Source organism: Thamnophis elegans, chromosome Z (assembly GCF_009769535.1).
Source record: "Thamnophis elegans isolate rThaEle1 chromosome Z, rThaEle1.pri, whole genome shotgun sequence".
Classification (NCBI taxonomy): domain Eukaryota; kingdom Metazoa; phylum Chordata; class Lepidosauria; order Squamata; family Colubridae; genus Thamnophis; species Thamnophis elegans.
Genome location: NC_045558.1, coordinates 51,850,849 through 51,873,908, shown reverse-complemented (window position 1 = coordinate 51,873,908; position 23,060 = coordinate 51,850,849). Strand labels below are relative to the sequence as shown.

At 36.5% G+C, this 23,060-nt stretch overlaps 1 protein-coding gene across 1 annotated transcript; it reads right to left on the bottom strand.

The window, feature by feature from the left end:
- Nucleotides 1-2,201: 2,201 nt before the first annotated feature.
- Nucleotides 2,202-21,649, bottom strand: GPD1L (glycerol-3-phosphate dehydrogenase 1 like). Its single transcript, XM_032236721.1, has 8 exons — nt 21,032-21,649; nt 16,037-16,214; nt 13,888-14,028; nt 11,570-11,708; nt 9,121-9,233; nt 7,456-7,689; nt 6,717-6,823; nt 2,202-5,754 (listed from the first exon to the last, which is right to left on the bottom strand). Exons 1-8 carry the CDS (start codon nt 21,082-21,084, stop codon nt 5,658-5,660), a joined length of 1,062 nt encoding a protein of 353 aa, XP_032092612.1. The 5' UTR covers nt 21,085-21,649; the 3' UTR covers nt 2,202-5,657.
- Nucleotides 21,650-23,060: the final 1,411 nt, after the last annotated feature.

Sequence of the window (23,060 nt, the reverse complement as noted above, 5' to 3'; positions counted from 1 at the left end):
TGTTAAACTATTTGATTCCCACCACTGTCTTTATTCAATGAGGTGTTGGGCAAAAGCCTGGCATAAAGCAGTCCATATACGATTGTTCATATTTCCCTTTTATGAAAAATAGCCCTTTCCAATACTCTGACTGATTTGCAGCTTGTTTCCCACATGGATGTTTTACTTCTTGTATGGAGCTCTTTTTTACTTCAAGGTACTTATAGCAGGCATATATACAGTCACTTGTTTAATTGGAAATAGATAGTATCAACTATCTCTAGGAGTCTCAAATGCATTAAAAGCAGACATGCAATTTAGAAAGTGATATATATAGTCCTTGACCTACAACCATTTTTAGTGACCATTCAGCAGCACTGAAAAAAGAAACATACGATCGTTTTTCACACTTACGATAATTGCAGCATCTTCATAGTCATATGACCAAAATTCAGGCACGTGGCAACTGGCATGTATTTATGACAATTGCACTGTCTCAGGGTCATGTGATCACTTGTAACCTTCCCAGCTGGCTTCTAACAAGCAAAGTCAATGGAGGAAGCCAGGTTTGCTTAACGATCATGATTCACTTAACAGCTTAAGTGATTCACTTCACAATTATGGCAAAAAGTCATAAAAGGGGCAAAACTCACTTAAATTCTGCCTTGCTTAGCAACAGACATTGGGCTCGATTGTGTTTGTAAATCGAGGACTACCTGTAAAAAGCTGTTACTAATTTTGAATTTCTACACTTTCTCATGATAAAAGGTAAGTAAAGTAACTGGAATATACTCCTTACATTATGTGTGTTTACTCAGAAATAAGAACCATTACAAAAGTAAGTGTACTTTGTGTTGTAGCTTTGGAGATATACTTTGATATGCTACATTTGATCACAAATGTGCAGATGTCCTTATATCCTTTCCCCAACTTATTCTACTTTTTCACATTTTATTTGTCATTAATAAAAGTTGCATTGATACAAATTGTGGGGAAAATATTTTTTGTACTTATTAAATATGTACATACCAAATAAAAATACTACTATTAAATACTATTAGGTCAACTCCTGTGTTACCTGAATTTCTGTTTGTAAGTGGCTGTTATATTAATTATAGAGGCATTAGCAGTTTCTAACCTTTTGATTTCCTGTTCCCTTTCTGAAGAAATTAGTGTAGCAAATACAATTGAGAGAGAAACAAATCCTAAGCACTGAATGTACAAGTAAGAAACACAGAATATTATGTTTTATTGAAAACAATGAGTGACATAGATAAATCTTTTACTAACCCTTCTATATGATTTTAAAAATCAAGTGGGAAAAATGGAGTAAAATAGGAGTAAATAGTTTTAAACAATTTGACAATATGCATAATTCATCACATTCAGTTTACAGAACCCTTTACGTATTACAAATACATATACAAAATGACTATACATATTGAATGTTAGAATTAAAAGAAGAAATATTAGTTTAGATTCAATATTAAAAGAAAAGCAGTCACTTCATATTAGGGCTGGGAGGCTTTGATACTATAAAGAGTGTTTTCTATTATGATATTACTGTATATACTCGAGTATAAGCCTAGTTTTTCAGCCCACTTTTTGGGCTGAAAAAAGCCGCCTCGGCTTATACTCGAGTCAGTGAAAAATTTGCCCGAAATGGAGGAGAAAAAGGGGCGGGGCCATGCCGCTGGGTGACACTCGTGAATGGCCCAGTGCCCCTGTGAGTTTCCCCTCCCTCTGTGTCAGTTTGCCGCGCAGCGCGCACTGCACCATCCCCCCTCCTCACGTTCTAATGTAATGCAGGGCTGTCTTACGATTCCCCTTCCTCCCCCTCCTGCCGCTCTGCAACGATGTCCCACCTCCTCCTTGTTATGGCAAGCAGCCACATAGCGATGTCCCACCTCCTCTGGTACAGTGATCCAATGATAGGAATCACTGTGCCGTGTGTCATAGGAGGCGGGACATCGCTCCCGCGGCTGCACGGGACATCATCATCACAGCGGGACATCAGCATCATGAGGTGAGTGAAGTATTTCATTGAATACACCGCTAGTTTACTGTTTTTCTTTGAAATAAATATTCAAAAACATTATTGGTATCTATTTTTATTTTTGAAATTTACCGGTAGCTGCTGCATTTCCCACCCTAGGCTTATACTCGAGTCAATAACTTTTCCAGTTTTTTGTGGTAAAATTAGGTGCCTCGGCTTATATTCGGGTCGGCCTATACTCGAGTATATACGGTAGCCTTTTCTCAATCGTGCCTTTCCAAATGTATAAACATTTTTTTCAGCACCATGTTGTATTCAAGTCATTCTAAGTTATGAACATCAGCAACAGAAAAATTGCTTTAACTGCTTAAAGCAAAATCTATCAGATTTTCATTGGGGTAGAATAGCTACACCCAACTGACAACTTTCTAAATGTGTTGGGACTACAATCAGTTTCAAAACATGTGGAAGCATCCAAATTGAGAAAGATTTGGGTCACATTCCGGGCATTATTTGGGGTGTTTCAAGAAGGAACTACTTTCCTTTTACATTCAGAGTGGAAATTCGGTGTCCTTCAGACATTTCAGGACTACAGCTCTCAATCCTCTGATCACTAACCACCTGATTGGAGTTAATGAGAAGCGGGATCTTGCAACATTTGCAGGATCCTGAGTTCTCCAGTCTACCAAATTACCATGCTAGAATCTACTTCATGTGTTACAGAAAAAAATTAGAGGAAAGAGAGACAAGAATAATGCTTGCCATATATAGTCAATTGTGACTGCCACCCACGGAAAACTCAGAGGTTTGTATCTCAAAATAAATTTCTAACATTTTCTGTAAGGGAAGAAAAACAATGGTATAGAAAGTTTTTTTTTAAAAATCTTGATTTCCTAATTTTCAATGTGATCCCAGCTGTGAAATGATTGTGCTCGAGTCAGCCTCTTCTATCTCAAAAAATCATGCAATAATCTTATTCAGGCCACTTAAAACAGACAATTCATAATAAAAGTGACTGCAGAAATGAACGAGCTCAACAGGAGAATAAACCATGCTAAATTAATGCTCTGAGGCCAGGGAGTATATGTAAAATAAATGTAGTCCAATTTAGTATTACAATGAACATTTGAAGCTATGAATAGAATTTTTTATTCAAATCCTGCCAGTCAATCTATAAGCAAACTGAATAACTTTCAGCTGGTCATTGTCCTCAGCTAATGTTATTAAAAGGATAAATTGGAGAGGAACCACTCTGCCACTCTGCTTTTCGAAGAATAGACAGAAAGAATGTAAAGAAGAGCAACAAAGATGATAAGGAGTTTGGAAACTAAAGTGTGATAAATGGCTAAGGGAATAAGGCATGATTTGGCCTAGTGAATGATAGCAATCTTCCAATACTTCAAGGGCTGTCATGGGGAAGAGGGCTTCAATTTATTATTCATAACACCTGGGAGCAGAGCACAAAGGAATGAGTAGGAGCTCCTCAGAGGAAGTTCCAATTTGGGATTAAGAAATTTTCTGACAGTGAAAATGATTAATCAATGGAACAGCTTGCCTCCTGGAGTTGTGAGAGCTCCATTGCTGGAGATTTTTTTTAAAAATTGAACAACCATTTGTCTGGGATGGCATAAGGAGATCTATCTAAGGCAGGAGGCTGAACTAGAAGACCTCCAAGAACCCTTCCACCCTTTCATTCTATTATTCTAAGTCTAAGATAAGGTATTAATTTTAGCTTAATAATAATCAAGACAACTAGTATTCACACACGATTAATTTCATATACGTTAGATCAGCTTCCCCCAATCAAATGTCTTCCAGAAGTAGTAGACTACCCAAATTGGTCACAAATGACAGGTGCAGTAATTCCATAGATGTAAAGGCAGCAATTGAGAGGATAGCTTTACATAATTTGTTAATCAGACTATTACTTATTTAACCAACATGATTTTTGTCATTTTTCTTATTCCCATTCTAAACAGTCATAACTAACAAGTGGGCCTCCTGCTAAATGGATTTCCAAAGGCAACTCAAATAATAGTTGGAACAGAAACCAAAAAAGGCACCAAAATAAAAACAGCTAAAATAGTAATGTTTTGTAGTAATGAGCATTTGCAGAGTAATGGGAACCACAAGTATATTCACTTTGGATATAATCATCTTAAGTTATCTGCACTAGCCTTCCCAAGTGGGTAGAATTAAAATGTGTGAAGACCACGCATTCCAGATTTTTACTGATCTGTCACTCTCCAGGTTGTTAAAGGCTGGTGTATGTCAATTCTGTGTCTTAAGTACTGGACTGCTGGGTAGTGTAAACACAAAGCACACATGCCATTGTTAGTTCAGTGAAAAAGCTGTACACTCCCATATCAGAAACTTGCTGGAACTCTTTGGCTCTTTCTAATTTAATCCCACAAATGGACAAACAATATGCTGAGGAAATAGAAATTCTACACCAACCTCAATTGATCTTAACAGTTTTGACACAGAGTATGACAGCAGATTACTTGTTAAATGCCACCAGAAAGAACTTCTGGGCAGCTGACCAACCTGAGTGATGGGTTGCAGTCTTATAACATATTATGTAAAAACTTCCACACAGCTATGCTTCATCTTCATGTATGTGCCTATATTATCACCTTAATATTCAGCTAGGATAAGAGCAGCTTTGAAGCTGCATATATAAATCCACAGGATTATGCATTGTTTAAAAATATGTGATGTTAAGCATCACAGCTAGATCAAAAAAGCTTTGATTTGTTCCCTTAAATTCTTAGCTTAGGTAGAGAAAATGGAGAAAGCTGAATTAGAGAAGGGATAAATATTGGATGGCAAATTTTTGCTTTAACAGCAACCTTATCACTTAGGACTACAATTCCCGTCATATCCTGATAGAGCGGGAGTCCTTAGGAAATGTACTTCCATACGCTTACTGGATTGGCAAGCCAATATTTTTTTTTTAAAAAAGAGGCCACAGTCACTTTAAAAGCGCATTTGAAAAATCTTCATTTCTTCAAATTACTTTTAAGAATAAATTATTTTTAAAATCTAAGTTTTAAAAATCTTAATGCCACTTCCCACTAATTAAATGATACCAAAGTACTTTTCATTAAATGGCAATCTATGCCATACAAGATGGGCAAATCTGACTCAAAAAAAAATCTGAATGCAGGGTCTTGAAGCTTACTATACTTTAGGAAACAGTTTCTAGGTGAAATTGATATGATGTGCTCAATTTATAGGTCTCCAGAAATCAACAAGTAAAGCTCTCCTTGATGCTATTACTGCATCTGGCACTGATAGGATCTTTAGTCCAATAAGCTTTTAGAGTACTGTAGTACCTTATTTTTGCCCTAATTGCATCTTCCCCTTGAATCATTGGGAAGTCTAGACGATCCCTTTGAAAAGGAAGCATTAGAAAAGAACATCAAATGTTTCAAATAGGGCAAGAGGATTAGGAAGTTTGAGGAGTGTTTTAGTTCTGCACAGTATATTTGAAAGCCAACTAAATCGTAGCCACTAAAAACAACTAGTATTCTAGGAGCTGTATAATACATAATTAAGAGAAATCCAAAGACACACATATTTCTGCAATTTCTTCATGGAGTAGGCAAACCAATAACATTACTTTGGACTCATGAATGAGTATGAAAAGGCAAGAAATGTGACAATGGCAAAGCATACTTTATATATGCTCTGGATGGCTTTGGAGGCAGGAGATCATTTCTTGGACAGGCTTTCCTTCATAGCAGATTTTATAAACAGCAGTAAATAGTGGAAACCTAAAAAATAAGACAAGCAATCATCTTACTAGGGGAGTCAATCAAGTTATTGGTGTTCAACTTTTTTAATGTTCTGATGACCAAAGTAAATCTGAGATACCATTTATTTATTTATTTATTTATTTGATTTGTATCTCCTTTTTCTGTTGACACAAACAGATTTATACATATTTAAATGGGTTGGCCCCTAAATTAACAAAGTACAATGCATAAAAAAATACCCCCCCCCCAAATTTAGAGGAGAAATGTATCTTCTTTTTCCTTCACTGTGGGAAAAGATTACTCGATAAGTTTACAATGTATTCATTGAGTGCCAATATGTTGGGAATGGGGAGAACCAGATTCTGGTGCTCCCTTCAGCACGGAAGCCAGATGAATGTTAGGATAAACACTTTTTGAATTTTTGAATTTTCAAGAAATCAGGTGTGCAAACATTTTTAAGCATGCACACAATTTTAAAGGTACTACCCTGTTTCCCCAAAAATAAGACCTCCCCAGATAATAAGCCCAATCAGGCATTTGAGCGCATGCACTGAAATAAGCCCTCCCCCACAAATAACCCCCCCAAAATAGCAGCAGCCATGAAGTGCCATGCTCACCGCCTCCTGCACCTCAAAAATAATAAGACCTTCCTGAAAATAAGGCCTAGTACTTATTTCGGGGATCAAAAGAAAATAAGGCCCTGTCTTATTTTTGAGGAAACACGATATATAAAATGGTTTGATTTTTTGTCAAAACAAGCAGAATGAGACTATTTGTATTTTAATATTATTATTGGGAGATCATTTAAATATATAGCTCAGTAATCATTAGTACCTCAGTCCTAGCAGACTCTCTGAGTAGAAGAGATTCCTTACTTTCTAATACAATCTCAAAAGATCCAAATGTTTTTATAGAAGATTTGGGAGGTATTTGGGGTTGAAAATAGGGGGAAGAAATCAGTAGATTAGTGGCTCACTTACTTTTCCACCAAACCTTTCTGCTGAAGAATGTGATACACTTCTGCAGAAGTCTGTGGTCCTTGAAGTTTTTGCCCATTCAGCATCTCTTGCTCCAGTTCTTTAATACTCTGAATGTTAAAAAAAGTATTTCTAAGTTTCACTAATATAGATAAGAATGTACGATGACTAGTACTCCTCATATCAACTGTTTGCTAACATTTTGAGATAGAAATCCTACTTCCTAGTTGATTAGTCCTTTACCAATCTACCAAGGCAAAGAATTAGCAAGTCCTACTCTTATTACAATTAACAGCGAATCTGCTATTAACACAGTGAATACACTGGCATTGTGGTTAGGACTTCGCTTAGCTCTACTATTACTCTTAATAAAGTAGTTATTGCCTGAAGCATTTTTAGAAGTTCTGATTCAGGATGGTCACTAACCTTTGGGTGGGATTTATTTTCTTCTTATTTTTGTTTTAACATAATTTAAGAGTCCTCTTAAAATATTTACTAAGAAATTCATCATAAAAATAAAGGACCTGGCCCCTTTTGGCCACTCAGTAATTTCAGTACTGTTTAGAAATAAATTTAAAAAATGTAAGTTTGCAGTTATTGGGTTTATGTTTCTATAATATAAGTTCTAACTAAGTGCAAAAATGTACCTTATTATCCTCTAACACAGTCACAAAATAATCATTCCAAATATGTTACCTTCCTGGGTTGAGAGAAAGTATCCCTGACACTAAAAGTAATATACCTTTCCTGTTTTAACAAATGCTTCAGCCACTCTCCGATTTCGGCCACCATAACAAGTTGTGATTAAATCTGCAACTCCACAGCTCTCCAGGAAAGTAGCAATTGAGACCTGCCCCTTGCAGAAGATTTTGGCAAAAGCTATCATTTCCATTAATCCAAGTCTTATGACAGCTGCTTTGGTATTATCTCCACAGCGAAGACCATCACAGAAGCCAGCTCCCACTGCCACTATGTTCTATATAAATGACATGGAAAAGAAAAAGAGACTGCAGGATGATGGAAGAACTCATTTACACTTACAAGTTACATGCATGCCACATAAATTTAAACATATATACATCTCAACACACAAACACACACACAAATCAACTTACAACCACAACTGAACCTAAAATTTCTATATCTGTTAAGATATTTGTTAAATGAACTTTTTTTGCCACAGTTGTTAAATGAATCATTGCAATTGTTAAGTTAGTAAAATGGTTGTTAGGAGAATGTGACTTCCCCATTGACTTTGTTTATCAGAAAGTCACAAAAGGTGACTGGGTGCTAACAAGCAAATTTGGAATTTTGAAAACGTGTTACAAGCACAAAATGATATTAATATCATTGATATCTTTCATTAATAGTCTGCTGGGCAAAACCATTCCCTAAAGTAGGGGTGTCAGATTGGCCGCCCATGGGCTGGATGCATCAAGCCCAAGCCACACCCACCCCAAGTCCATAAAGGCAAAAAAAATCATGACACATCACAAGTTACGTGATGCAATCAAGTTTGACACCTGTGCCATAAAGGAACCCTGTTACGTTTGTTCATATCATCCTCTTTAACTGATGCCCACTCCATTTTTTTTTCTGAGCAGGCACATTTCTAAATCAAGCTGTCCCTTATGTATGTCCTTATGCATAAATCACTAGCATTACCTGGTAGTAAAGCAGACAAATTATCTTGAAGAAAGGAAATTCTGATTTCTGAAAGTAAGTTTGATTTGTATGATAATAGTGAAGAGTCTTTAAACAATTACCAATTTCCAGAATAATTTTACATTTTACCAGCACTCTGCTATGATGGAAATGCATTTAAATAGGGCCACAACCTGCCATAGTTGTCTATCACCTTTATGTAGTGAATTATATCCCAGTGGCCATGTTGGCTGAAATTCTAAGAATGATAAGTTTCAGTGCCTTGTATCTTGTCTAGAAACCCATTCAGAGATGAAAATATGTGTTGCAATATGAGAACCCATTCAGTGTCATTTAGGATTATAAACCAAGATATAAAAAATCTTAATTCACCATGGTTACAAATCTTGGCTACCTGTCTTAATTCTATGTGAATCTTGCATGAATTCAGTACAATTTCAACTTTATCCATGAAAGGGAAATGCTGCCCTAGTTCTGGTTGCTTACCATTTAACCAACCAACAATTACAATCTAAAACTCCTATTTCAAAATGCTTTTGAAACAAGAAGATGTAAGTGCCTGTGTAGTGAGAGAAATTTTGCATTAATTCAATAAGGCAGTTTTGGCACCAACGTGTTACTGAAGATTGCAGAGGAAGTAAACACTAAAATCAGTTCTGGTAACAAACTCCTCAGCAAGTGTTTCTCTAGTCTTTGGTCGTAGGCAATTTATTATTTAAATGCCAATAAAAATAAAAAGTACCTTAAGAGCACCACAAATCTCAACTGTATCAGCATCATCCACAACAGTTATTCTGAAGTTTGGGGTCTGTAGAAGTTCTTTGAAAAGGAGGCCATTTTCCGAGATTTTGCACCCTGTTTTTGTTGGGAAGTAGGGAGAGGAAAGGGGAAAAAAAATGCTAATGTCATTTAGTTATCATCTCAGCATTTCCAAGCAAGTAACAAAAGAAAACTTACACAACACAATAAAAAATGAATCTACTGAATCTTTAGCATGCTGTATTTCAAAATCCTTCCTGATTCCAGAGCAATTGTTATTTCATACCAGAATGGTTAAGATAGGATTCTACTGAGAGATGAGAAATGAACCAAGAAATCTCTAGAGGTCTATGGAGATTCTCAATCATACAGGTCATGGTTATTCCAAAGGTGCTTTTCCAAAAAGTAACTGGACTGGACTTTCTTGGTTTTTCCCTTGAAAATATTTCACTTCTTATCCAAGGGGGTTCAGACGAGTCAGAACTGAAAAGGTTTTTTGGATAACAAATGGAATGTTTTCAAGGAAAAAAACCAAAAAAGTCCAGTTGCCTTTTGGAAAAGCATCTTTGGGGAAAATCTACCACATTTTTTGGAGTATATGACACACTTTTCCTCCCCCCAAAAATGGGTGGAAATGTCTGTGCATTATACTCTCAATATTGCAGGCAGGTTGGTGTGGCGCCAATCAGCTGTTCTAGAATGGACTGTGGCGGTGGGCGGAGGTGCATGCAAACAGGCGGCAGCAATGGGGGGTGGCGAACAGACAGTGGTGAATGGGGGATGGCTAACAGGGGTGGCAAATGGGCAGTGGTGAACATGCTTTGGTGAACGGGTGGTGGCGAATGGGCAGTGGCGAACAGGCTACTGCAAATAAGACAGATGAATACTGGATGGCTGTTGGGAGGCAGAGGCAGATTTTTTTCCCTTTGTTTTCCTCCCCAAAAGCTAGGTACATTTTATAGTCAGGAGCGATTTATAATCCAAAAAATACAGTATAGAGATTAGCACCTGATGATTCTTGTATATATGTTCAATTCTATGCTGTCTAGTCATACTTTATTTGTTAGTTGCATCTGATGTAGGTTCTTACTAATAAAGGCCTCTTTATTTTGTATCTGCATATTATGGTGAATAAAATACAATAAAAAACCAATTTACCCTTTGGCTAATACGGAAACAGCCAAGGCATACCTCTAGCATCCTGATGTATCTTATCAAAGAATCATACTACTGACAAAACAGGCGAACTTGAGATACAATGGCAATACATAAGGCATTATTTCTCAGCTATAAGACAAAAAACACATGCAGAATTTGGAAGGCCTTGATATATGTCAAGCAGTATTGCTACTGCTTGTCTGATAGTTAGACTCATTGAACCTCTATACAATTTCTTTTTAAAAAATATTTTGGATTACACTATTCCTCATATAATTCAATCTGATATTCTCTAGATGCCTTGGCCCAACAACTAATAAGATTTCAATCCTGAAATTGAATATTCTAGAATTGTAGAATTCTAGAATTCGCAAAATACTTGGAGGGCTTCTGCTTGAAGAAATCTGTTTTAAGACACAATCTGGGTTGGTCACTGGGACAGAGATTTACTCTGCCGAGCTTTTGGACTACATGCCCATCTTCAGGGAACTTCTTTCTATTGGAATATGTGTTTTCGGCTATTCTGTGAGTCATATTTATGTGGTGCCTTCCTATTGGTTGATTGGTTGTTGGTGGCTGGTGATTGGCCCTTGACTCCTAAGTACTTGATAAGCTGGTAGTAAATCAGCACTCTTGTTAACCGACAAGGGGCCCTTTTCCAGTCTTCAATCATTTCCGTAGCTTTACAATGTTACTGAAATGAAAAACAAAATGCAACTTTATTGAGAACAAAAGGTTATTGCAGTGGCAGGGAAGAGCAGTGAAAGAGACATCTGCAGCAATAATCATTGGCTTTAAAATGGGAGGCATGATTTGGCAATCAAAACTCTTGATTCTCTTTATACATATATACTGTATGCAATGGTCAATTATAAGAAACAGAGCTTTGATTACCCGGCTGCATTTATCATTTTGAAGCCAATGATTGTTGCTATAGATATTCCTTAACCCACCAAATATTATGAACAGCAACTCTGCTGATATTTTTAAAACCACAGCTCAAAATTTAGGATTTTTTTTAAAGGAGAATAACAGGTGGGTATCCTTTCTTTCCTCACGAAGGAAATGTTTGCTACTTTTTTTTGTTACAGAAGATTGTATGCAATATCATATTATAAATTTCAGCATCACTAGGTTCAATGATACCTACTTACTACTAATCCATGGATAGAATTACAGATCAAATATGAACAAATTCAGGAGATACTGAGGATTGGGAAAAACTGAAATGAAGGCATTTATTGAAAAGCATCATGTTATTTTTTGAAATTTACCTATTGTGGTTTCACAGAATTTCTCCGCAGCTACTTCATTGGCAATGTTTGCTCCCATCAACACACTGATATCTATCCCCATTTTTTCTCGGATTACATCAGAGATGAGTCTGAGTCCTTCAGGGCTTTCATCTATACCCTGCAAGAAACATAGGAAGGCAGAGATTACAGTTGATTTGGATGGTCTTTACAATGGCATTTTCATGCCATACAGAGTTATTTAATCTTTATTGATGCAGTGTCTGCTTACAATCAGACATGTTCAGTTTATGATATATTTTAAGCACAGACTTTAGAATTTAGATCCTGATTTACATATATTTCTGTCCTGTACTAAATCAACATTTAGCATGTTTTCCTTTCAACATTTTAAAATCACTATTCAAAAACAAGGTGAAGCGTATTGCATTATTTTACTAGAACGGCTGGCAAAAGTATAGCTATTTCTGAGCCTATCTAATTTATCAGTTAGGGCATATATTAAAGTCTAGTGAAAGGCAGCAAAATATAGAAAGAAAAAATATTTTCCACATTATTTATTTTAGTTAAAAAATAGAGATTGGAAAACTATAACCAGGTTTTATACTGATCTTTCCCAAAACCCATTAATATGATTTTTAAAATAAATGCAGAGTTGTCACCATGATATAATAAAAACCAAAATCTAAACAAGTTTATTGAATAAGTGAAATAAAGAGGTGTACAATATTCAGGGCATAGAGGAACATTTAGGGTTTCTGAAAGTTATGGCTCTAGAAACTTCAAGGAGCTACTAGTAAACTTTTAGCATAAAAATATTCTTAAATATATGATTGAGAATAATCAAACTGACTATATTTAGTGTTAATTAAATTTAATTAACATCTAGATCTTGCTTTGCTGTACCAATAATTTATCACATCTTCCACTTTAGGTTGAATCAAAGGAATCTGATCAGAGGAAATTTGTGCAACCTGCCTTGTACCCTTTCCCCCCCCAAAATAAGCCCTTCCCGGAAATAAGCCCTCCCTGAAAATATTGAAACACAATATAAGACCTTCCCCAAAATATGGTCACATGCTTATTTCTAGGGTCGAAAGAAAATAAGACCCTGTCTTATTTTCAGGGAAATACAATAGCAGGTGGGAGCCAATTTTTTTTTTCTGAAGTAGATTCTCATGATTCGAGGGAGACTTGGCAACTCAAAACTATGATTTTTTTTCTTTAGAAATTGTTTAGAATCCAGTGATGAGATTAAAAGGAATCCACATATACTGTACATTGGAGAAGTAGTTGATGATTTTACATGTAGCTCCAAAACCGAAGCCAAATAAAACTTAGATATGTCTTGTCTTGAATCCCTCGGGATGAAATCAGTTAGCTAAGCAACATTAAAGTTGTAAATTCAGCAGAAAATGTTTACAGTCCAAGCCCAAAAGGAACAGAGTTCATATCAGTAGCCCTAGTGCATTGGACAATTCATTATCTGTGTAAAAGGAAAGTTAAATGTAGAGTAAAAATATAGAACATTTCACAGCCAAGCATTTAAGGTTTGGCTGTCAAGGACAGCAATTCCAATAACAAATGACCACACAACAGAATAGGGCTTCTGTTGTTTTTATTGCATTTAGTTATTGTAATTATAGTATGGTTTTTTTTAATGTTGTTTTGGTGTGATTGGGAGCCGCCCAGAGATGAATATAAGATGGGTGACTATAGCAATGTTTTAAATAAATAAATTATATACAAGTGGGAATATAACTATAGGAATGTCAGCCTTTTCCTGAGCATATGTTGGATTGATCTATTACCAGTGGTGGGTTTCAAAAATTTTTGTAACCTCTTCTGTAGTTGTGGCCTGCTTTCCGGGTCCACTGGTGGAACCTCTTCTAACCGGTTTGGTAGATTTGACGAACCGGTTCTACCAAATTGGTGCGAACTGGTAGGAACCCACCTTGTCTATTACCCTGCATCTGGCTGCTCTTGAATATATTCTACCTTCCACCTTCCTACTCTTAACATGGTAGGGCTGCCCTTTGGTGCTTCTGTGGGCTGGGTGAATGAGACTTCAACTCATAGTCTGAATCATTATGGCCAAAGGGCATTCCTGAGGCTACTCCTGACATTTCACCACCAAGATTCCCTAGTTTATATTTCTATAGAATTCTTTTATCTGCACCTTTATTGAATTGTTATTTAATAAGTCGCCTAGAATGACTTTAGTTGAGTTGCACTCCATAATTCAGTTAAGTGCAGTTACAGAAATTGAATACATAAGTAAATAACTTAGGGTATTATTTTGTACACAAAAAGAAACATTTGTATCTTATTTGCTGTACCTTAATAAGACTTATACCAACAGCTTGCTTTGTTAAATGCCCAGTAATTGCATCACAGATTTTATAAATGAACTGATGGGGAATGACAAAAACCAACAAGTCTGCATCTTTCACAGCTTCAGTCAGATTTGGGACTGCAACCTGGAAAAAAAATTGAGAACGAAAAAAGAAGAAGAAATTAAAGAAAAGGAAGACACTGAATATTTTGAGATATGCAATCTGTTCTATCAATGACTAAATAAAAGAAACAGAATTTAGAACTTCTAAAATCACAAGAGAACAATTAATTTTAGTAATAGGGTTGATTATTATAACTTATTAATTTTGATTAGTATTAATAATATGTATTAACATTATGAAGGAAAAGAATTATCATTATGAGAGAACATTATTATTATTACTATGATGAATATTACTGAAAAGAATTTTAACTAGACAACATACCATTTACAGGTGATACTCGAAAAATTAGAATATCGTACAAAAGTTCATTTATTTCAGTAATGCAACTTAAAAGTGAAATATATGAGATAGACTTATTCCATGCAAAGCAAAATAGTTCAAGCCATGATTTGTCAAAATTGTGATAATTATGGCTACAGCTCATGAAAACCCCAAATCCACAATCTCAGAAAATTATAATATTACAGGCAATCAATAAAACAAGGATTGTACATAGAATAATATCGGACTTCTGAAAAGTATAAGCATGCACATGTACTCAGTACTTGGTTTGGGCCCCTTTTGAAGCAATTACTGCCTCAATAAGGCATGGCATGGAAGCTATCAGCCTGTGGCACTGCTGAGGTGTTATGGAAGACCAGGATGCTTCAATAGTAGCTTTCAGCAATGGACCAAGTCTGTTTTTCTTTAGCTCAGATATGACGCTTCTGATGTTGTTTGTTGTTCAGGAGCGGCCTGACAAAAGGAATACGACATTTGAAGTCCTTGTCCAGGATCCGTCTGTGTGTGGTGGCTCTTGCACTGATTCCAGCCTCAGTCCACTCCTTGTGAAAGTCCCCAACACTTTTGAAAAGCTTTTTCCTGACAATCCTCTCCAGGCCGCCGTAGTCCCTGCTGCTATGCACCTTTTTCTTCCACATTTTTCCTTCCATATAACTTTCTATTAATGTGCTTTGATACAGTACTTTGGGAACATCCAACTTTTCTTGCAATTACCTTTTGAGGCCTTCCCTCCTTATGGAGAGTGTCAATGGTTTTCTGCACAACTGTCAGGTCAGCAGTCTTTCCCATGATTGGGATTCCTACTGAACCAGACTCCTTTGGCTTAATTAGATGATTAGAGTGGGATACTTTGAGCCTAGAATATTGCAACTTTTCACGATATTCTAATCTTCTGAGATTGTGGATTTGGGGTTTTCATGAGCTGTAAGCCATAATCATCACAATTATGACAAATCATGGCTTGAACTATCTTGCTTTGCATGGAATGAGTCTTATCTCATATATTAGTTTCACCTTTTAAGTTGCATTACTGAAATAAATGAACTTTTGCATGATATTCTAATTTTTTGAGTTTCAATCCTATATAGATTTTGAATACGTTGCCCTTGATATTTATATTAAATTTTTAAAAAAGGCAGCTGACATGGGGAAAAAAGAGGATGCTTCAAAACTATTTCTTTTGTACATTTTTCATGTTTTCTGTTCTGTTTTCTCTTTCTTTTCTCTTTTTTCTTTTCCTTTCTTTTCTCTTTGACATTTACTATATCTTTTCCTCAATGTATTTATTATAGATTTAAAGTATTTTAATAAAAGCTATACTAAAAGTATAACCGCAACATTCTAATTGAATTATTAAAAAATCTCTTCAGAGGAAGAAACCTTAAGTTTGACTTTTTGTGGTAGATGGCAATTGTTCTTTTGAAATTTAACATATATACATGTCAATGGAAACTGCTTTGTTTTCTTTAATCTCTGGAATGATATCTAATTTATACCCATGAGGTAAAATCATAAGCCAAGTCTGAAATTCAGTGAGGGAATAGGTAGCCAATTTCCCCATAATTGGTTTTGTGGTAGACATTCATGAAAGATCAAAATTTTTCAATTTTTCTTATTTTCAGAAATTGTATGTCACAAGATATCAAGAGAAAGTGTATTGACTTATATCCGTTCCAATATTTACCACATTTTCTGGTAGTTTATATCCAGGAAGATATTTCACATTTTCATGATCATTATTTATGATATCTGTAAGTTTCCTCCCATTAATAGTTTCTTCAAAAACCCACATTTTCACCGTAGAAGCAAACTTCTGAATTGTCTTTACATTGTTGCCTATTATTTTAGCCACAGCAGACCCCCTGAAAAATAATAATTATATGCTTTATAAAATATACATTTTATAAAATATGCAAACTATAAAATATGCAATTTAAGAATGAGGAAGAAAGAAATGTAATCATCAGATAATAGCTCCAATTAATTCATATAATTTTCAATTGTAGGGCTATCATTGAAAGAGAAATGTCCTGGTGGTAGTGCTGATTCAAACTACTTTGCTAAGCACATAGAGTATTTCTCTGAGGCTATGAAGCAACATATAAATTCAAAAAATTCACAAGGCAAATGTCCTATGCTGTGCTGAATATGCATTAATCTTGTTATAAAAAGGTAAAGGTTCCCCTCACACATATGTACTAGTCGTTCCCAACTCTAGAGGGCGGTGCTCATCTCCATTTCAAAACCGAAGAGCCAGTGTTGTCCAAAGAAAAGTGGTCATGTGGCCAGCATGAATAAACACTGAAGGTGCACGGAGCGCTGTTACCTTCCCACCAAAGGTGGTTCCTATTTTTCTACTTGCATTTTTATATGCTTTTGAACTGCTAGGTTGGCAGAAGCTGGGACAAGTAATGGGAGCTCACTCTTACACGGTGCTAGGGATTCGAACTGCCAATCTGCCATCCTTTCTCAGCATCTTAGCCACTGAGCCATCGCGTCCCCTTAATCTTGTCACACACATCTCCTTTTCATGTTTTCTATCTACAAATAGTCACCTGGTTTATAGTAGAGTCTATCTTTATAAGGATGTACATTGTCTATCTTCCTTTTAAAGAGATTATCTTATGTCATACTTTTATTTTATGAGGTTTTACATAATTTCTATGTTGGGAACTGAACTCTGGATAACACCATTAAACTCCAGGGCCAAGAAAGCTCTTAAAATTAATGCACTGTTTATAGACATCTCAAATGCCACAGTCCCATTCCTGATAGTTTCAGCACCACAGTGAGATCAATGGCCATTTAACTTCAACAAGTTTTAAATAGAATGAAAGTGAATGTATGTTACAGCCAGTTTGGTGTAGTGGTTTAGACATTAGGCTAGATATCGAGAAACCATGAGTTCCAGTCTCATCTTGAGCACAGTGGGTGACTTTAGGCCAGTCACCATCTCTGAGGCCTAGAAAGGAGTTTCAAACTAATTCTGAAAAATCTAGTCAAGAAAACTTCAGGGACTTGTTGGGACAGTATCTGAGAATCAAACATAATTGAACAGAAGGAAAGAGTGTATACTGCCCCCTGGTGGTTATCCATCTCATATAATGATTCTGGATGGCTAACAAAAGCATATCCAATAATTCAATATAAACAATATGACTGCATAAAATAGCAGCTAAGAACAATAAAAACCTCACAACATTATAAAAAATGGGCTCACTCACAATATAGGGGCCCTAGATTTCAAGTATTTGCAACTCTTTCACCTCTCTTTTTGCAGAAAAAGCTCCCCTATTTTGTTCTGTGCAGTACAGTACAATTCTGTCCAGTGTTGACTCTTGGTGATTCCCTGGTCTAGTCTCTGATTTTCTTGGAAATATTGCCTCCTTCCCTGGCCTAAGATCACTTAGCTGCCTTTGTGTCTTAGGCAGAATTAGAACTCAGTCTCCTGGTTTCCAGCCTAGTCTCTTAGTCACTACACTGGTGCTTCCCTTGTAAAGTAATTTATTGTATTCCACGATCTAATTAACAGCTAGCAAAGGGAACCTGAATTGCAAAATAATTGTTCCATTTCCTGAGTGTTGAAAGTATTCTGCTAGTTTTACTTCCAGGAAGATCTAAATAGTAACATATAGATCAGTGTTTCTCAACCTTGGCAACTTGAAGATGTCCGGACTTCGCTGGCTGGGGAATTCTGGGAGTTGAAGTCCGGACATCTTCAAGTTGCCAAGGTTGAGAAACACTGATATAGATACTTCCTCCCCCCCGCCCTCAAATGTGTAATTGGACTCACATAATGTTATGTCTTTGAAGCAGCAAAGTCAGAACTAACAAACCACTGATTATATTAAACAGTTTACATTATCATCCTCAGTTTGTCCCCAAATAAGACAATAGTGAAGTTTTAAATATTTTGTAATAGCATTTGAATAGAAATGTCAGAAAGACAGACCAAAAGAAACTTTCTATTAATTGCTCAATTTATTCAAATGTTATGTGTTTCTCTTTCTGATAATACATTAATCAACACAATTAAATATCAATTTTTCCATGGGGAAAAAATCTAATAAATGCAAAAATGTAAATTTAAGTACATTTTGGAACTCCCTTCACCAATGATTAGCATTGGATATTAGATTTGCTCAACATCTGGCAGTCTACTCTGGTGACAGAATGTTTATTCATTAGGAAGACTGAACCTGCCTCTTATGTTATCAAATGTTTAGAAAACTGTTGACCTATTCAACCAATGGAGGTTTAAGCAGGTAAACTAAACCCCTTTTTACTAATGTCCCAAAGTACCATAGGCAATCCTAATTTCTCTCTCATTTCCACTGAACACAGTAGAAAGTCCTTGATTTATGACTGTAATTAAGCCTGGAATTACAGGACTAAGACTGCTGACCCTGAATTTTAAGGGGGCCCACACTTGACTGTGCCTGGTTTTATGACTGAAGCAGTTGTTAAGTGAATCATCACATTGGTTAAGTGAATGCTGCAGTCATTAAGGCAATCCATTGTCCACAATGGGTAATTTTTGCTGGAAACCAAAAGTAGATTATGGGACATGGAAAAAGCTATAAATGTGGGGCATTTGCCAAGAACCTAAACTGGATCACATGACTGCAGGGGAGCTAACTTTGAATCCGGATGATAGGTAGTCCAGGGGGAGATCAGTAATAACTTTGAACAGTCACTAAACAACTAGTCATAAGTGGAGATCTATTGGTACAATTTCCCAAACATTTTACTCAACAAAAGATGTTCAATACATCTTTGAAAACAATATATATTTCCATATATTGAAAGAGCAATTAGGCCCTTAACAAAAACATTAGGCTGTTACAATTGTTTTTAAATTTTGTGATATATAGAAAATAAACTGACAACAAAATTAACTTTAAAAATTACTCAATTTTTCCAATTTCATCAAATATATTAGACCCAAACAACTAGAGAAAAAGCAGAATGGAAAACTTTTGAAGGTTTTTGAAACAAATGTTTGATCCTGTTAATTTAAATATTACAGATTTAGGAGATATAGGGAGCAATTAGGCTTTTAGTTTTGGGGAAAAACACCAAAAGATAAGTGGTGTTCGATAACAAGCAGCCTCATTTCTAACAGGAAGTTTGAACAACAAAAGAACAGTTTTAATATGTGAGGAACAGACTGGTCCCAGGCCTAAATCCTCTGTTTCTTACTGGGACCAACCAGTGCAGGTCTCTGCAATGCTTGTGAAACACAGACACATCTCTCTTCCACCAATGCTTATTGCTCCTGATATCTGAAGGGATGTTGCCACACCGGGAACTAAACTGAGTATGCACAAGTGACAGTCCTTGATAGAATTGTACTCCACAAAGTTATTCAATCCATTTTTAAAGTTGTCCAGGTTTATTGCCATCATCATGTCTCTTATGTGGCAATGAATTCCTGCCTGAAGAAGTGCTTCCTTTCCAAACAGCTTCATTTGATGCCTTCGGGCCCTAAAATTTTGAGAGAAGTCTTTCTTTTTTGTTGCCACCCATGATTTTTGTACCTCAATTGCATTTTTCCCATAATTTTCATTTTTCATTTTCCCTTTATTTGTATGCCGCCCTTTTCCCTGGGGGGACTCAGGGCGGCACACAGTTCAAAAAAAAAGGGGGGGGGGAAGGACAAACATTTTACAACATAAAGATACTATATCATTTAAAAACACAACAGTCACACAATTCGAGTGGGGTTAGGGTCTTAACCCCAGGCCAGCCGGGACAGCTAGATCTTTAAGGCGGCGCGGAAGGACTGGAGGGTGGTGAGGGTCCGAATCTCCACGGGGAGTTCGTTCCAGAGGGTTTATAGGCTAAAACATCAAAATATTTATAGGGAAAGTGTTCAAGACTCCTAATAATTTTGACTTTTGCATCTTTTCCCAAATCTATTGCAAATTTTCCAAGAATTATTTCAGCACAGTGCCACCTGAGTACATTGGGCTCCAGATGGAAATGATAACTTACATTTATATAAGGGCACACAGGTTAATTTTTTATGTTCATTTTTATGGTTATCAACATGGGATTTGCCTGTGTTATAGCCAAAGGCCCCTTCCAATTCTGTAATTGGCTCTACCCTCTGGAGTTATTGGTCTGTAACTATAATGAATACATTACTGTGCCATACAACAAGGAAACCCTTTTTTGCACTGCAAGAGAAATGCTTTTAACCCCCCCCCCCCTCCGGTCAGGCCCTGTTAGACAGTATGTACAATCATTCCCGGACCCAGCATGCCCAGGTGGAGGATCGGACAGAGAGAATGTCATAGTCGATAACCTGATTAGGTTTAAACTCTTGGGAGGCGAAATGCCATCGCCATCACTAGAGAATTAAGCTCAGCGCCCCTTTCTTAACGAAGAGACTGACTTGGAACAACCACATCTCCAAATTAAGCTGGGAAAGGGCAACCTTCAACCCATAAAGCCGTCTGCAAAAGACTGAAGTGCAAAAGTCCCACCTGCCCGACAAAGCAGCACCCAAGGAGGGTTTAGTTGGAAATCTGTCCACGCCCAGTTTAGGGAGGCTGTCAGTTTTCGTGGAAGGATGAAATATGCGGGGATTTCTCCCCATAAAAACCAGCCATAGCAAAGTGCAAACTCTGATGACGTCCTACCAACTCCGAGGCGAATGGCATTTCTCACTCACCAGTTTCCCGACCCCACGATGCACACTTTCAAGGGTGCCGAAGCTCCAGCCATTGGAAGTCGCTGAGGGCACGCTCCTGCCGAAAAAGAGCCCAGAGCAAAGGAGCTCAGGAACCCCCCCAATTGGCCGCGGCAAAGAAACCTTCAGCGGCCATGAAGCACTGACATAGGCGAAGCAATCAAACCCGCCTCCACAAACAGCCGAAAAACTCCCTCCTCCGGGGCTTGCTGGGAATTGTAGTCGACGTCGATAAGTAACCGACACTTGTTTCTTTTCCATCTGCACTTTTTGGAATTTGCAGAATATTTCATCTTGCAGCCTGGGTTCGTTGTTGCTCTTGAGTATGGACTAGACATACAATCCAATTCATGGCGAATCCAGAAGTCCAGGGGATTTAACTTCCTGCAATTGTTTCAATTTATCTGAGTATAAACCGCACTGTATTCAGTACAATGTCTGAATAGGCGTGGATGCAATTCTCTTCGTATTCTCTTTTAGATTCCACCAAAAACATTCACTGTTTATGCAATTTCGTTTAAGTACTGTTAAACAAACTAGCTTCTAAGTTTTACAACAATTGAAGGTGCTAGAAGTACCTCTGCATTGATCTCCTTCTGTAAGTCACAATAATTTTGCCAAAAGAGAAGGTCTTTGATTATCAATTGAGCAAGTGCAGTTACAGCTTATGCATGTCTAGTTATTGGATCCTACGTCCTATTGAACTACTTCCGTTAAAACTCTATGCTAAGTATGGTTTATCCTAATCATGCTCTGTTGAAAAATACATGGAGATCTGGGTCACTGATTAAACCAAGTTTCTAATTCAGAGGTTGGATTCACATACCAACTCTGCCAAATGCAATAAAATACAGTAGTGCAACATCTCAATTTAGCAAATTCAATGACACACCCAAGTAAGTGGATGAAGAGAGGAGGAGAGTCAGCAAAGGGCTAGGGTTCAGACTTTGTACTTTCTAATGGTGAGATGTGTATTTGATGTGTAAGTTGAGTAAGCAGAAATAGGGAGGAAAGTTCAAAAGATATACCACTTAGAGAGAACATAAGTAAGATTCAGGAATTATGAGGAAGTTTAAATAGAAGTATTTCCTGGCTAAAGGGAAAAATAAAAAGGAAATAAAAATATTCCAGCAACTATATTTTTAGGAATGCTGTTATGTCTGCATAGAACAATAATTTAAGTTGTTTTATATATGGAGGAGGATGTGTGTGTAGAAAAAAAGTGCATAGTTCATAGATTCTGATTACAAAATGTGGTAGTTAAATTTAGCTTCCTGTGCATCCAGCCATTGTGATTAATTAACCAAAGTTTTGTATTTTGTGCAGACATAGTTGCAGTTGTAATAACTTTATCTAGCACATTGAATGACCCCAGACATTATAGAATATAACCATTATTTATCGTTTAGCAATGTGTACTCAGCTGATTGTTTCTTTCAGTAACCATGATTAAGTGGGCAAAAGTTTGCCATACATATGGAGGTTTTGCAATAAAAAAGGGAATATAGAATGAAGCTATGATAGAAAAATATTTTTTGTCTAGAGTTCTTGAAGATCAAGCAATAAATGATTAGGTCCAATGATATTTTGGAATGACAGTTTATTTTCTGTTTTTGAGAGTGATTGCTAATTATATAAGAAAAAAAATTCTAGGTCTATTGATTCTGCCATCCTTCTGCATAGTGCCATTAAAAAAAATCAGATCTGTAATTCAATTGAGAACACAGTATAAGGCTGCTTCACTTCTTGAAAAACACAATGGCCCTGAATTATTTGATACATGGATCATTGAAGACTTAATGGAGCATTTTCCGAGAAGAGCAAGAAATATTAGTTGGAATTATTTCTCTTTGAAGAACAGGAAAGTACAGGTTAGAAATACCGCCTTTTATTATGATCACCTCTAACTGAGACAGTTTTTTAAAAAGTGGCCATTTAAAGTTTGTTTTAAACTTTATATGCAGTATTTTTCCCCCTTTGGTACAACACATTCCACAGCCTATGTGTTTAT

Excerpts from the sequence above, each read along its gene's own strand:
- GPD1L (XM_032236721.1), bottom strand. The coding sequence starts at position 21,084 with ATGGCTGGAGCTTCGGCACCCTTGAAAGTGTGCATCGTGGGGTCGGGA. Across the intron at positions 11,709-13,887 it reads TTGGTATAAGTCTTATTAAG|GGTATAGATGAAAGCCCTGA; the intron begins GTACAGCAAATA and ends TGTTTCTTGCAG. Across the intron at positions 6,824-7,455 it reads CATTTGTTAAAACAGGAAAG|AGTATTAAAGAACTGGAGCA; the intron begins GTATATTACTTT and ends TTTAACATTCAG.